Source organism: Beta vulgaris, chromosome 2, assembly GCF_026745355.1.
Source record: "Beta vulgaris subsp. vulgaris cultivar EL10 chromosome 2, EL10.2, whole genome shotgun sequence".
NCBI classification, from domain to species: Eukaryota; Viridiplantae; Streptophyta; class Magnoliopsida; order Caryophyllales; family Amaranthaceae; genus Beta; species Beta vulgaris.
Genome location: NC_079203.1, coordinates 43,065,231 through 43,082,026, shown reverse-complemented (window position 1 = coordinate 43,082,026; position 16,796 = coordinate 43,065,231). Strand labels below are relative to the sequence as shown.

General features: G+C 37.3%; 1 protein-coding gene across 8 annotated transcripts; it reads right to left on the bottom strand.

Moving 5' to 3' along the window:
• Positions 1 to 200: 200 nt before the first annotated feature.
• Positions 201 to 16,387, bottom strand: LOC104884221 (histone deacetylase 2). 8 transcript variants are annotated; one of them, XR_007271449.2, is made up of 15 exons: positions 16,016 to 16,387; positions 15,833 to 15,888; positions 12,930 to 13,050; positions 11,366 to 11,428; positions 10,730 to 10,798; positions 10,487 to 10,653; positions 10,310 to 10,374; positions 9,815 to 9,861; positions 7,205 to 7,249; positions 7,065 to 7,115; positions 6,755 to 6,841; positions 2,605 to 3,024; positions 2,405 to 2,512; positions 797 to 884; positions 614 to 648 (listed from the first exon to the last, which is right to left on the bottom strand). XR_007271449.2 is itself a non-coding variant. In XM_019247546.3 (13 exons), the coding sequence occupies exons 1-13, from the start codon at positions 16,106 to 16,108 to the stop codon at positions 539 to 541; spliced, it is 1,062 nt and encodes a 353-aa protein (XP_019103091.2). In that variant the 5' UTR covers positions 16,109 to 16,378; the 3' UTR covers positions 201 to 538. The 8 variants fall into 8 exon arrangements, 3 of the variants coding, with proteins under 3 accessions (XP_019103091.2, XP_010667134.2, XP_019103092.2); XR_008968159.1 differs by having other exon boundaries at positions 2,405 to 2,531; positions 2,610 to 3,024; XR_007271450.2 differs by having other exon boundaries at positions 2,610 to 3,024.
• Between the last annotated feature and the right edge of the window lie 409 nt (positions 16,388 to 16,796).

Here is a 16,796-nt window from a genome sequence, read left to right as displayed (position 1 = left end):
ATTTTAAACCTATCCATTCTGCTAAATTGGTAATTACTATTTTACCTCATTAGAAGCATCCGATTTTTTTCAAGAGCCTAGATTTGGATCACAATCATACACCAGGTAGGTAATAAGGTAATCCCCCACTATACAAAATACCGTCCAGAATCAAACCACCGACCCCAGTTTACAATACATCCATGTTGCAACCTCATGAATTACAAGAAAAAGATGAAGTTGCATATATGAGAATGTTTAAAGAAAATTCACATGTAAGTTTGTTCGACCCACTAGGACTCCATGCAAATCAAACATGTTATGTCGAATCGCCATATACTTGTAGACATAAACCCACCAGACATATTATATGTGGTCATACTCTCCCCCGGCAAAGGTTTATGCCAATAATAGATGTATCACTAGTTCATAATACAGATATATTCACAATATTCATTCTTGATAACACATTCTTGGTAATAGAAAACCTTGTGTACAATACAACAATATGGCCTGCCAAGTTACCACTTTACTTACCCAAGGGATTTCTTTAGCCACATCACACTTTCTTTTCCATGTTTTGGGTGCCTTGCATATCTATCAACTGTTTCTTCGAAAGATTGATAATCGAGTCCGCAATCACTCTAGCACTTGACTTCATATAACCACCTGCAGCAAGACACAAAGTGCTATATTATTTCATATTCATGAACTACAAAGTTCTTGTAGTTCTGAAGATGATCCCAATTGGGTTAAGAGAAAAAGACGTCCTCTGGGGGCAAGACCACAGACACAATGTTTAAAGACAGCATATAACCTGATGTAAGCATTAGTATTGGACTGCCCTTATCACGGGCAAATGCAAACACCTTCTCATCTCTCTTGATTATACCATCAGGGCTAATCTGGGCGAAAAACACAGAAGAAGAATAGGATACCAAATGTAAGCCTTAACAATTTTCAAACTCAAACAAATCCATTTGGAACTAATTACCCTGGGGATAAAAAAAATGCAATTGTGCTCAATGCCCCACCAACAAACTCCCAATAAATAAGCACATCAGTTCAGAATTATTCAAAAACCACTATAATTAGTTGATTGATATGCCATGAAAATCAAACATAAACCCAATCACGATCCAAAGCCATAAATTCTTTTTTTTTTTTTTTTTTTTTGAAAAGCAAAGCCATAAATTCTTCATTGCGAGTCATTTGTGACAAATGTGCACTAAACCACTCAAAAAAAGACATCAATCTCTAAATTGTCTCAAATTAAGCCCGGTAAAGAATGAAGAATGATGGTTATTAGTATGACACATGCACATGTATAGCAGTTTATTTCAGGTGTTTGCTATCATAGACTCATAGTGCACTCCCCCTCAAATGATTACTTTTTTCTTAATCCAAGGAAGATATGTTCTTTTGTTCTTTTTGTATAGTACACCTCCTAGGATTGGTAGAAACTGACGTATATATGTAAGTTTATTTGGCTGCCTAGCCATTTATCTTGTACAGGACAGCAATAGTATATACAAGCAAAAGTTCTCTGCCTCTAATTATTAGAGAGAAAGCAAATGCTTGGAGAGTTTTGATCTTTCCATCAAATTCCCAAAGATTATTGTATGCATTGTGCAAAAGATCACTGGCCTACTAGCATTTATAAATCTTAACAGAAGTATAAAGTAAAAAAAACTCAAAAAAGAAGTGAACTCCAAAAGGAATAAAAGACTATCCATATCCAAATCTGATCATTTCCTTCTCTAGTAAAATCTCTCATGAGCAGTATGAGACCTTGCTGATTTGAAATCCCTATCCCATCCCCGCTAGTGGGCAATAACTAACAAAAACCTCCAAGTTCCTAACAAAGCAGGCTTCCAACATCCAGCTAACGCATATTATAATACCCCAAGTCAATAGTTACATATCCACACATATGTATATAATACATACTTCTTCTTCGAGTAATGTAGCAATGGAGTCCCCAAGAAAAAATCCTCCTCCCTCTTCTTCCATTCCCCTGGACAAACTGTCGGCAACAAGAATTTAATTCCTCTTATCCTTAACCTTTGAGTGCAATATCTTTCATGTGCAGGATAAATTATTGTTGCCACGAAAATGGTACTACACCTGATCCCAACTAATCCTACTACCAAGTAAAATCAACCGGAGCTATGATGCATAATTCTTTCCTGGATCTATGGCACAACTTTTCGAGACCTCCTTTTCACTATCTTACAACTAGGTTCTACCGCATGAAAGCTTGTGTTCCGCTCAAATACCTCTTATCCTTACCCTCTATAAGTGCTATATATTTCGTACGCGGTACAAGTTGAAGTTGTCGCACAAATGGTACTACATCTGATCCCAACCAATCTATTCCTACTGCCAAGTAAAATCAACCGGATGAATGATGCATAATTCTAACCTGGATCTACGGCACCACCTCTGTAGACGGGTAGACCTTTTAACTATCTTACAACCTGGTTCCACCGCCTGTGAAGCTTGTGAGACCCCTTCTATGAATGTGAGAACACTGCACTAACCATGAGACTCTGTATTGCCATCAATTGAAATCTCTTGCAGATCAACTTTCTAGAGACGTTTGATTCTTAAGTTGCTCAATACCTTACCCTCATATTTGACACGGTTGGCGAGAATATCAACCAACAATATCCTCTTCCCTCCATCACAGTTCGTCGCTTGCTTCTATTGAAGAGGGACTCAGCAGAACCTCCCCTCCCCACAACAATAATTCAAGCGGATCAGGAATTCAGGACGGAGCCGCAATACAAGGTTGTGTCCACCAACAAGAATCGCTTGCCAGCCAATAGTTGACGCAAAAACCTGTGGCTCGTGACTGGCCCTTCCTGGCCTCATTTCTGGCAGCTCCCTGACTGCTCATCCATGTACGTGCTGACTGCTCATCCATGTACGTGCTGACTGCTTATCCTTGTACGTATTCCTACAACCATAACCCATCACTGCATCTTGGTTCACCACCATATCACTCTCTCCTCAAAGCATACTTGGTGATTGTTGCCTTCACTGAAGGTATGCTATGAACTCAGATATCAAACACCAAATTTACAGCAAAAAAAAAGTATCAATGGGGGTTAAGTTGTATTACTAAGATCAAAGATCATACAATACAATCTCAACTTTCGAGAAGTTGAAAGCTCACCCAAATTTCTTCACTCACTAGTTTCTTGCTACCTTCTTACCTCCTATAGCTGTCTCTTTATTGAACCCCTAACTGCCACTACACAATTAATAGGACAGCTGCCATTATAGGAATACTAAGATAGGACAGATTTACCCCTTCTAGAAGCCTGCTACATATTTCCAGTACCATGCCTTGCTGTCAGCAATCTAGGTAATATTCCCTGTAATATTCTTTGTGACATTCTCCTTCAACATTCTTCTCGGAATTCCACTTTTACCCTTAGCCCTTCTTTTTTACGTGAACAGCAGGGGAGGAGTAGGTTGGGTCATAGCAAGGTATGATCTCCCACCCGCAGATATGACTGATGCATCTAACACTATCTCTCCATAATTCTGAGTACATGGACATCAGGGCCTCCTCCTACATTGTCGTAAATCAATCTTGAAAATTTTCCTATTCTTATTCAAGCAACATTTTGTAGTCCGTATGTCTTAGTTTACAACGGTTATTGCATAGTACTGGTCCCAGCAAAACACCTCCACCCACCCTTTCAAATATCCTTCACACCCATCATATCATCCAAAATTTACTGGTAAAAATGATGATTATGTTGAATCTGACCCATGAGGGTTTTTCCAGTGAGAGATCCTCAAGTAGAGGAGTTGGTCTAGAGGTGCAATAGCTCCAAAAATCATCATCCCACCACTTCTTCTTCAACATCTGCGTCCAAAGTTTCCCCCCAGTTTCATCCGAACCCCACATTTTTCAGTTCTTGAATGTAATAAGGAGACCAACACCACATATATTCCTCTTGTTAACTTGTGAAACATAAATGTTCACCTTCTCAAATCTATTTCTTGTACTTTTTCTGCTTTTAATATAATACACAGCACAAATACAGATGGCCATCATTATTACCTTCCCTTGTATGACTTCACTAGTTATGTTTGGGTTCATCAAAATCTGAAAGATTTTCTAAATTTATTCATAAAACCTTTATCTATATTTATTCATATCTAAACCTTTGTCAAAACACAATTCAGAAAAGGAAAGAGAAAATTCTGAATGGGACATGGTAAATAATATGGTAAGCCAGTAATGCTCGCTTTCATGATATTTGTAGTTCTCCGCAGATGGCGTTCTGCGTAATATATCAAAATGTGAAGGCGGAACATATTACTTGCACACTCAATGACATATCATTTGCACGCCCAATGACAAGAACACCCTCTCCTCACTTGAGCTTCTCTCCCCCACCCTTTCCTTCTGGGATGAGTCATTCATTTGTTCGTGTACCACACAATATACTACCTTTACATAGAAGTACACAGTCTCACGGCATGTTGAATTCGATGAGATTGTGTTCCCTTACTTTAGATTGAGATCTTTATCTCCCTCATATGAGTTCCCATGATCTTCCATTCTATCCCCTCTCATAATGTACTACCTTTCCATCTCACGGCATGTTGAACACGACGAGATTTTCCCTTACTTCCTGTTAGGCTCTTTCTCACCCTCATATGAGTTCACATGATCTTCCATTCTATCCTCTCTCATGCTTGATCATCTCATGACCCCCGAAATTTGCAGCCTGATCTCCTACCCCTCCCCCTAGCCATCCCACTGCCCCTCCCCCAGCCATTTTTGCCGTTACACTCGTCGTGCTAAACCTCGTAAAATCTCCTCACCTCGAGCTCATGCACAAACAGATCACCCGTGCACCTCTACCCTACATTTGATGCTTCTACCTCACTGAGATCCTTTACACATATTTGTTCCTCATCGGACACGTAAGTGTACCCCCCCCCCCCAAATAAAAAGAACTAACCAACCCAAGCCCAAGCCCCCCTCTCCTGTCGTGCACCACATGACTACAAAAGGAAAGCCCAACATCCACATGCCTAACCCCAGCCTCACACACTACCCATCTCTCCTCTTCCCAAGTCACACTTGCTCAAGGACCCACATAGGTGCACTACCGTGCATGAGTATACTGCTTTGATTAGAAAGGTATACATGGAAGATCGTCTTGTTCAAGTTTGTTTCCATGTGATCTATGTTATGTATATGTAGTTATTCAAGCGCAAATTGACAGTATTCATGGACTCATGATTCCTATGAGCAGTAAGAACTTCGACTCGTGTTCACAGCAGGTTCAATTGCTTTGTCTAATAATTTGCCTAATAATCAGTTTGGACATTAAAAGTTCATCCTCAATGGTCATGAAACTGTCTGCATGCCAACAAAATTAGTCTTCATGCAAAACCTCCCGACTTTTCTAATTCTACTATATTAATATGTGTGCTACTTCTGTCTATATCTCTATGGTTTCGACAAGCCCCTATTTTTCACTTGGGCATTCTTTTGTAGCACTTGTAAGTTGTAACCCCTCCCTGTTCATATACCATCAGGGGTGATACTTCTATCTTCTTTGTTGACGATATTGTCCGCACCCCTTCTATAGATGCTTTTTTCCATCATATTATCACCCTTTTCAGTTGGCAATTCTCCATGCCTGTCAGGAGTCCTCTTAGCTTCTACTTAAGTATTTTAGTTTCTATCACAAGCCTAATTTTACATATATTCTTGACCATACCAACATGACAAACTGTAAACTACTTTGTACTCAAGTTGATACTAAAGCCAAGCTCAACGCTTACCTTCAGGACCCTGTTCGCACGTCCTGACTCATGACATCAGTTATTCATATCAACAAGTATGTCGCTTTATGCATATCTTATCCCATAATCCATTTAAGCAACAATACACGTTGCCCCATCCGAGCGCTTTATGCATATCTTATCTCATAATCCTTTTAAGCAACAATACACGTTGCCCCATCCGAGCGCCGATGCTCAATATCGGGACTGGCTACTGCAGTTGCAGAGATCTGTCGGGTTCACAACCTCCTCCATGAGCTACATTGCGCTCTTTGGCGGGCCACTATCATATAGTGCCATCTACCATTCTTGCAATCCGGTACAAGAACATCAACACACTAGGCACAGTGAATGTCCACTTCATACGTGAAATTGTGAAAATATTGCTTCTGATTTTATTTGGGTTCTTCACGTTCCATCTTCCTATCAAAATACAGCCACTTTCACCAATGGCTTACACCCACCATCGTTTTTAGTCTCTCATCCCAGTCTCCTCCTGCTTCGACCGTGGGTGTGATAATAAATACATTATTTGTCAAGAATATATATATCTTGTAAGATAGTTTCATTATCAGGGTTTACCTATGTTTCATGAACTTACCTTACTTATATTTGCTAGTAGGGTTAGCGTTCTTCTTGCAGAAAATGTACGATTTAGTTACATCCACTCTAAACCGTCTTAAAATAATATTCAAAATTTGTTCTCTAGCTATCCAACTTAGCACTGTCTGATATACACTATAAGATGGCTAGCGCCAAGAACTATAACAAAAATGAAAGGAACAACATTATCTGACATGAAATTTTTCTGGGTACAAGCCCAAAAATGATCGACAGACATAAATGACCACGTACAGATGAAGCCAAGGCACTAGATGGAGTGTCAATCATGAAACATAAAAGTACAAGTCGAGACCAGGAATGTTTTTAAGTAGGGAATATATCATCTTACCCTCACACAGCCTAATGGATCTTCATCCAGGATGTCAGTTCCAGCATTGTACACCACCAACTCAGGATTGAACTTTTGTCTTGCAACCTGCCAATAATGTATGAAGTAATGAAGTTTGTTTTATAGCAAATCCTTAATATATCAATAACATGGACAAGACTATAACCAGCTCAGGAAATAACAAGAACTGTATTATCATGTTAATATATGGCAGATTTTCGTGCAAAATGTGCACCCCTTCAAATCGAAAAACTTAAGAAGGCAAAAGGACAAGAAAAGTAGTTCCTGAAGTAGATAACTGTGTTCGTACCTCAAGCGCGTCATCCAACTTCTTCAAGTATACATCTGTTGTGGTCCCACTCTGTAGAACATATGAAATAATTGATTATTTAATTATGGCATACACAACTTATAACAATAAGCTTTCTGCCTTCTTAATTGATGGCTTACTGCAATTTCAACTTTCTGATCGATGTACCTCCTGGCATTAAAATCCTGAAGCAGACACCAAAAATGAATTTTAACAAATTAAGCAAATTGAGGGAAAATATAATACTAGTAAGAAACACAAAGCAAGCTCAAATTGCTCTGTACTCAGATGCATTGATTGCAATAACCAAAAAATAAAATCAAATGGGCAGGAGATATAGAATGCTCATTTGATATAGAATGCTCATTTGATATAGAAGGAACAAATCAAACCTTCTCTTATGTGACTCGGAGAATTACTAAAATTTTGATTTAGCAGGTAGCCACAAATGCATCTGTAATCCTACCCCATCCATAGTTCGAAAATACGGTTTCGATCACGGTTGCGGTAACGGTCACGGTGATGCGGGAACGGGGATGATGCGGTTGTCGTAACGCTGAATATCGGCTTAAACAATGAAATATCCCTAAAACCCCCCTAAAATGCGGTTATACCTTTACAAAGCGGGTAATATTGGTTTGGTAGATTTGAAAACCTTAACAATACAATGCGGCCTTGTTTTGACACCATGACCCCATCATTACAAAGAAGTCAAAAGACGTGATGAATCTACCCAAGAATCTCGATAGCAAAGTCTCCCAGCAAGCTCATCAATTTAAAGCTATTATACGTCACAAAGCAAATCTTACTCATTATCCCAAATCCTATCAAATCCCTTACCATTTTGATAGCAAATCTTACTCATGACCCCATCGTTACAAAGAAGTCAAAAGACGTGATGAATCTACCCAAGAATCTCGATAGCAAAGTCTCCCAGCAAGCTCATCAATTTAAAGCTATTATACGTCACAAAGCAAATCTTACTCATTATCCCAAATCCTATCAAATCCCTTACAATTTTGTTCATATTTTTTCACTCATGAAACCCCTACACTGAGTTTATTAGATCCTATTAGACCTTATTTTTTATTGTCAATTGAACTTCTTAAACCTTATATTGTACTGATTAGACATGAAACTTACTCCCTCGAATTCTTTTTAATCTACACACTTTCCTTTTTGGTCCTTTTCTTTTTAATTTACACATTGTTGCTTTTTCTATTCTCAGTAACATGTTTCACCTACTTTCTCCTCTTTTTCCACCCATGTCCTCCCCTATTATATTTTAACCCAGATTTTATTTTCTCTCTTATTTTTCTGCATAAATATCCAGCTGATCTCTCTCGTACTTTAAGCCTTCCTCCTTGGTTTTCCCTCAAAGTGAGGTGAGTAAACTAAAAAGAAAAGGAGGAAGCACTTTTAAGGTTTAAATAACATGGCTTTAATGTGCATCAACTACATTGCTTACATATGGTCCTACAAATGCATCTCGAAATAGAACATACTTCAGCTACACCAGACTCACCATCAATCTAAAGACTAGCAGAACATGCAAGTAAACAACAAATCCTATACCAGGCATGCCCTTCATGTGCAGTGGAATAATATCACGTTATAGAGCTGTTAGATGGTGCCACTAAATATTCACAATGTTAATGGCTATGCATGCATATGCAGCAAGTTCCAGTTCCACAAAACTATAGAATAGGTTGTCTTACACACTTGTGTCAGATGATTAAGCAAACATCAAAATCGAATATAGGCTGACCGAAAGTTTGAACATTACACAACGTTTTATGGATTACATGCGATACACACTAACTGTGATGCCCAATCCCCCAGATATACCTAACAATCAAAAAAAAATCTGTGTATTTACCGCCCAAATAACATGTGTTGCTCATAGTCGAATACTTGTGTTGTACACAGATAATATATGTCCATGTGTCAGACTTATGTACTTAATGAACATTTTTCTTTACTTCGGTTTAAATTGATCGTATGAAATGTATAACCATGTTGGAGTCCGCATGTTTTGGAGGTGAGATGAAGTATCAGTAAGAAGCAACTTTCAGTATACTCCACAGAAATTTAGTAAGAAGCAACTTTCAGTATACTCCACAGAAATTTAGAAGTATTTTGCAATCCTAAAGCTAAGGTTGATTGGGAACTCAAAGAACTTCTGGTTATGTGCAACAACTACATCACTGTAGCCGTTGCAGATTTCCACCTTAGGGGGCAAAGAGAGAGAGAGACCTGCTCACATGTTCAATCCATGATTATATCTCGTCTTCTGAAAAGGCAAGTAAAACTATCCACCAGTTTTTAATTGCTTAACTCAGTAAGAACAAGTCAGTAATTCACTTAAATTTCCTTGGTATTCCTGTGTTTGAATGGGATTTTGCACAGTAGTGACTGTGATTTTTTTTTTCAAGCACAGAACACAAATGGGGTCTAATGGTGATGTATTAGTCGTTCAGTGCATAACTCCACTTCACTATCTACAATTTTAATAGAGATGAGCAGAAGATTAGTTCGCAGGCTGAGTCTTCAAAGATAATACACATACAAAATATTGCCATAGTTCATTTATCTTTTCTTATAATGTTAGAAACTGAGGTTTTAACCCTCACAGGCTCATATAGAAAACATCACCAAGTATAAAGATCAAGGCTTGAATTATAGAAAAATAAAAAAAAATATGATTAATGAAGAAATCCAAAAGATCTTGTACAAGTAGGATGTCTTACTAATGGATATACTTCACAATTGTACATATCAAGAATGTATACTCTTCCTGCAGCGAAACAGAGAATGAAATATTATTACACATCAAAAACACCATAAGAGACATGTATGCTTATGCAGAGTCAAATAAGGAAAGGAAGAGCCAGCTATGTTGGTTTATCCACGTGCGAAGTCGACTTAGTAAGTACGTCGATAAGAAAACCAGAGTTTGGAATTGTGGGGATCTACAAAGCAGCCAGGGGAGACAAAAGATGTCTTGGATGGATAGGGTTTAATGGATTTGCACAACAGCACAAGCATATAGCATTAGATAGAAACAAGTGGACGAAGAGGACCTTTGTGGGCGAGCCACAGGATATTCAGCCAAAACCTATCTATAGGGATTAAGGCTTTGGCATTTAATGGGCATAAGCATTAACACAACCAGAGAAGACAAGAATCATACTGTCCCATGAAAGACAAGAATCATACTATCCCATGAAAGACAAGAATCATACTGTCTTCAGCAAAATCTATCTCATGACCATTTCCTTGATGTGCATCAAGATCAATAATCATAACCCTGCCAATTTCAAACAATCAGGGGTTATTACATGAAAAGCATGACAAAGATGAAAAATTAATCACGATTTTGGGAGTTCCTAATGAAGGAATTACTCGTGTCTAAACAGCACCTGGAAATGTTTAGCTGGACAAAAGCAAAGTGAATGCAGAGGGAGATGTCGGCATAAACACAAAATCCACCTCCCTTATCTGCAGAACAATGATGAAAACCTCCACCAACATTAATGGCCCACCCTCGCTCTTTTGCAAGCTTTGCTGCAAGAATAGACCCCCCTACCTACACGAATGATTACGTGAACAACTACAATAATGAGCTAGAAAGGGAAAAGTGGTAGTATTTATAATTGTGATGCCTGTTTCCGAAATGGATCAAGAATTTTCCGCTGCACGATGCAGTTCGGCAACATTGCAACTGGTGGAACCTGTAAAATAGAATGTGAAAAGAAAGATAAATCATATATAACCATCGTCATCTACATAAAATTGATAAGACATTCAGGCACTAAATAATACTCAACACAAGGTATTTTATTCAGCAATCGTTTTCACAATGAACATAAATGATTATCATCTGACCTTTGTCTACCTCCCTAGTTTCCTCTTAAAAATATGTATACCAAATAGATATCCTGTGTCTTTGAGATAATGCAATGTAAATCAAAAGCAACCAATTTGTGCGGCTACTTTAACACTTTAACTTGGTTAGAGAAAAAAGTAGTAAAATCAACAAGTCACTAACAAACACACAGGAAGTCCACCCTTCCAGAACATGGTCTTCGTTTACATACCAGGCAATTATTTTACATTCTCCACCATTTACCATGATGTACGAGGGGAGCATGGGCAACAATTTTGTCAAAGAGACGACATGCTCAAGTAAGGATGGAAAATGTTGAAAACCAATGATAAACAAAAGACCCGCCTTTGGAGAAATTATCTTAATTCATATAACTCTTGATAATAAGACCCATGTATAAGGTTCTGGATACCTGCACAATTTTAGCAACAGTCAAGCTGCTTTTGAGACTAATGAGGTACTCCTCTGGGTGAACCTGTAAACACATATAGTCCCCAATCAAATATTATACGAGGCACTGGACCAGCAACTTCTTGCTGGATCAGGATCGAAGACAATTGAAATGGAGATATGGAGAACTTGTCGGATACAAATTTTTTTAAAAAAAACTCTTTGCGAGAAACTATCTTTGTTATAAAAATCTTGTAACATACTACCTTTCACGACCTTTTGTTGTATAAACGGGTACCACTCAGATGGATTCCAATGGGCTGACCAACTTTTCCGTGGACTTTTTTTTTTATCCTACTTATTCTGGTCCTTTTCACTCCCATTTTCTTGCATATCTTCCTCTTCCTTGGTTCTCCACCTTCCTCTCTAGTTTATCAGTAGCGTCTCCCGTCAGAACTTGCATTTGTTAGCTGGGGAAACGTCACCTACAAGCTAGAGAGGAAGGAAGATAAATGAGGACAGGGAATATACACAGCAAAATGAAAGATCTGAATGAGGAAAAAGTCTCAACACTGAAGAATTGGTCAACCCACCGGAATTTGTCGAATGGTACCTTTTCGCAACAAAATTCATAAAAGGTAGTTTGTCTTGACATTTAGGAATACTTGACAAGATAAATCCCAAGTTTTGAGTGTCTTCCCATATCCCCAAGTTTGAATTATTTTTTGAATAATCCCAAGTTTAAGTGTAGCCTTCCCAAATTGGTCCTGGACTCTTGGGTGACCTATGGCTTGCTTAACCGGTAAAATGATTTTTTCTCACCCAAAGTTTTCATTTGTCTCCCTCCTCTCATTCCCATCCTCCTTTCCTAGTATACCCTTGTCCCTGCCACCTGCAGTCTTCTCCTTTTCCAAGCCTCTGTTTATTGCAATTTAGGGAGGTAATTTCAAACCCATAGCATTCAGCAATTCAACCACAAAGTTCCCCTGATCTTCAATAAATTCAAGAAGCTGCAAAGCTCTCCATCCACTTGAATTTTCTTCATTACTACCCTCTCAGTATCTCTTCCAACTCTGTCGAAATTCGGTGAACAAAAAATCCGAGTTTCCCCCTCAACTCCTTGTTATTATTCCCCTCTCCTCTTCACCTTCAATCCAAAGCGTGAAGGTGAGTAAAAATGAGAATAACTGACTGATATTTTCTAGAATATGAGAAGTAGCAGAAAGGGTGTTAAAATGGAGGTGGAGGGTGGTATGGTGATGAAGATGAAGAGGATAATTAAGATGTAGGAATCAAGGTTAAAAAATTACATGCTTTGCCAAATAAAAAACGTGCCAAGTGACCTATTTTACTTGCTTGCTTAACAGGTTAACTTTAATTGGACCAATTTGGGGAGACTACCCCTGAATTTGGGATTATTATTAATAAATAAACCAAAGTTGGAAAATGTAGGGGACTTAGGATTTAATTTGACAATTTCTCCTAATAGTTTTTTGTACAAGGTAATTTTTCTCAAAAAGTGTTTTATAAGGTTGAGTCATACAAATTTCCCAAACAAATCAAGCAATTGGGAAAAAGTGACAGACTACCACTAAGAGGTCCTCGTTTGAAGCTTCTTCAGGCTCAATTATACAGCTTTTCTCCAGTATACCTGCTGAAGCGAGGAATTGGCATATGCGACCCCATTTTGAAGAATCAAATGGATGCCTATTGTTTTTCAAATGAAAAGTAATTATTAAGATGGTCAGCAAACTAATATTGCTTTGACATTGACAACTATTATGAAACGAGTCAGAAGCAAATTCAGCACGGATCAACGATTAATAAAAGCTTTAGAAAGGTTCAAGAAAATCAGCCTTACAATTTCTTTGTATAGTGATCATGGAGGAAAACGTAGAGGAGCTAAGGGAAGTAAGAGAGGGGAGCATGAGCTTAGATTTTCACTCCAAATCATGTCAGCATGGGAGGATTCTCTTTCGTCCTTCTCCCATGTTGTATCCAAACACTGCAAAATGAATCCTCCATTTCCCTTCTCTCGCTTTCCCTCCAAGCTCCCCTTAGCCAAACAAACTAAAAGGGTTTTGATGCACATATGTATGCCAAAGTGCATAGAAGCAAATCCAAAAATGAAATGATGTGATAAAAACCATATTAGGGGTAGATGTACTACATACATCAAGCAGTTCCAAGAACACTTTTGAGGGAAAATAGACATTAAAGGAGACCTACCTATTGTGTAGCAGGTAATGAAGGGAATAAAAATATTTCAGGTTTACAACTGGATAAACTTTAGCAAGTATCTTTAATGAACATATCATGCACCTTTACAATATTTGAGAGCACCAAGATTCCAAAAGCGTATGCTAAATTTAGAAACGCATAAATTGCCCAGGTTTTCACCTGGGAGGAATTCAAACACCTCTAATATGCTATGCATACTCCACAAAAAAAAAAAAAAAAAAAAAAAAAAAAAACCATATAGAACTAGATAAATTTAAAGACTCGGGCAGACTATAAGCCTGAAACTCAGATTAGACAAAGCATCTGAAACCCCATGTGTAGTTAAATTTATCATCAGACATGTGAAACCCCTTTTTTCACCTAATAGCAACTTACACCAAGACCAAAGATAAAGTTCTAGGATCAACAAACTAAACCAAACTTTTGATGTCTCCACCATTTTCCAGATCATAATCCTCCAAAGCGTCCATGCACCCCTCCCCCATTAAAATATGTAATGCAAATTTGCACGTCACATGGGTGTGAGTAGAACCTTAGCACAGTGAACAGCATGTAAGACAGTGAACAGCATGTAAGTCTTGTATATTTCCTGTTTGCAATATAGCAATCTAAAGACGTGATAATGTTCTCTCAATCCCTCCTAAACCTTTCTCCTCTAGATGATGGGGAACTTTTAAGAGGTGAGCTTATGGTGAAAAACATCTAAAGAAATATGGAGCACACAGTAGCCAAGGTGCATCCGAGAAATGATAAACATCTAATTGCTAGATGTTTATAAACATCTAGCAGGGGTAAAATTGTCAATATACATGAAAAAAAGTTATCAGTCAAACAAAAAAGTAATCTCGAAAATTGGGCACTGTCAGAAAATTTCGATGCTAATATATGATGTTCATGCTACTACAACTTGTGTTCGTGTAACTATAACTAGTGTTTATGCAACTAAAAATAGTGTTTATGTATAAACAGATAGTGTTCGTATTTTTTTAATTGGACACTGTCAGAAGATTCCGATGCTAATATACAGTGTTCATGCTACTAGAACTAGTGTTCGTGTAACTATAACTAGTGTTTATGCAACTCACACTAGTGTTTGTGTATAAACAGATAGTGTTGTATATTTTTTTTTACATATCTAAATAAGAGATAGAGAAGAGTAAAATAAAAATATGATGAAATTATGTCAAGTGGATGTCTATTTGTAGAGAATAAATATTATGAATATTGGTATATTTTTTATTTTTTTCTAAAATATATTTTTTGAGATATACAAGTTTAAAAAATTGGAAAAAGTAATTTGTTTGGATAAACAATATAGTGACATGTGTACCACTCACATGTTGCCACATTAATGTTAGATGTTTGGCAAATATCTAGCAATTAGATGTTTATCATTTCTCAGGTGCATCCTACCTTATTGAAATTCCACCTTAATCAACCTTTGATCATGTGAAATAACAGCTCATCATTCCAGCTGTTATTTACGCTTTTGTCAGCTAGTGTACATGTGTATAGCTGCAGGCCAGGGTTTTTACCTTTCTAGTATAGGAGCATGCATATGTACAAGAGAGCCGTTTTTTGGCTGTGAGAAAAAAACACACACAAAGAAAGACAACAGCTTTGAATGCTGGGATAATACAACAGAAAATCTGGGCTAAAAAACCCACCAAAAGTTTCTGTTTTCTTATTTCTTTGACTATCTGAAAGTATAAACTTTCTTCATGGTATCACAGCAGCAACTAGCAAGGTCGATACTTTACCCTTACACACATTTTTTTAAAGTGAGGAGTACACATGAACACAAAGCATTTGCATTAGAAATTTGAGAAGAATGCCACATGACACATAGACTTTCTTTCGCATGCTTCTAATATATTTGTATAGATATACTTCCTCTGTTTCAAAATACTTGCAATCAATCTCCTCGGCATGCAATTAGGAAAAGGATAAGCAAATTAAACAGACAAAATGATTTATACAATTTGTACACTTAACAACTCAATCACTCCTCTTAGCGGTGTCTAAAATCTTATCTAACATCCTCTTAAAATTGTGTGCCGAGAAGCTTGGTTGCCACTCGCCAATACTTTGAAACAGATGAAGTGATTGCTATACTCAATGTCTCAGCCAGATAGGTTTCTCACAAAAAAAAAAGATAACACATCCCAAAATCAAGCAGAATACTCAAATAGAAACAAATACAACAAAAATTATCAAAATCCTAGTAACATGAAATAATAACACTTACAATTTTTCCATTCCGAGGAAGGATATATTGTAAGTAGATGAATAAATTAACGGAACCTGAAATCGAAGATAATCATCTATATTATAATTCAAGTAACACAATTCATAGTGATAAAATTCAATTAAACTTCAAATTAGAAAGAAATTGAGCATGAAAAATTCAATTAGACAGAGAAAAAAAAACCTTGGAAGGAGGAACATCGAAATAGAGTTTGCTGGAGAGAATTCGATTCCTGCGAAGAATTTCAGGAGAGGCAGGTGATGAAGAGGTTGACATTTTTTGGAAAAGAGAGAGAGTTTTGGAGAGAGAAATTGAAATTTGCAATGACTGAGCCAGTCTGTGATAGTGTTGTTAGCAAGTTTTTTTTCTTCTAAGTCGGTGTATAACGGGCAAAACCAAGATATTTCTTTCTTTCTTCATGTTTTAGACGGTTGATTCTACACGCGTCCGCCAATTCAACTAACTTATGTGGCGGTAGAAATTTTTGGAAAGGTACAAGAAATATTGCTCCTTTCTTTCTGGGCTCTTTTCGAAAACAAAAGGGAACTTTCACGAGGTATATACTAAATCAGCTTTTGAGTGTTCTCCGAATGTCTCTGTTTTTTCCAAAGTTAATTTTGCTTTTTTGTTGGGTATGGCTGAAGCAAACAACTTAGGGGAATATCTAGGTTGTCAAATTATATATTTTCGAGTTACAAAGAAAATTTTGGAAAAGTTTGCAGCAAGGTAACTAATCAATTGCCTAAGTGGAAAACTAATTCTCTTTTTCATATTGACAGAACGGTTCTTATCCAAGCTAATTTGGCTACTAAAGTCAATTATCATATGCAAAGTTTTTTATCTTCCTAAGTCAATTCTCTCTAGTTTGAATAAGTCTTATAGGAATTTCTTTTGGAATAAAGATAATCTTAATAAAATTGCAATTTTGATTGGTTGGGACAAAATTTGTCTCCCTAAATAGTAA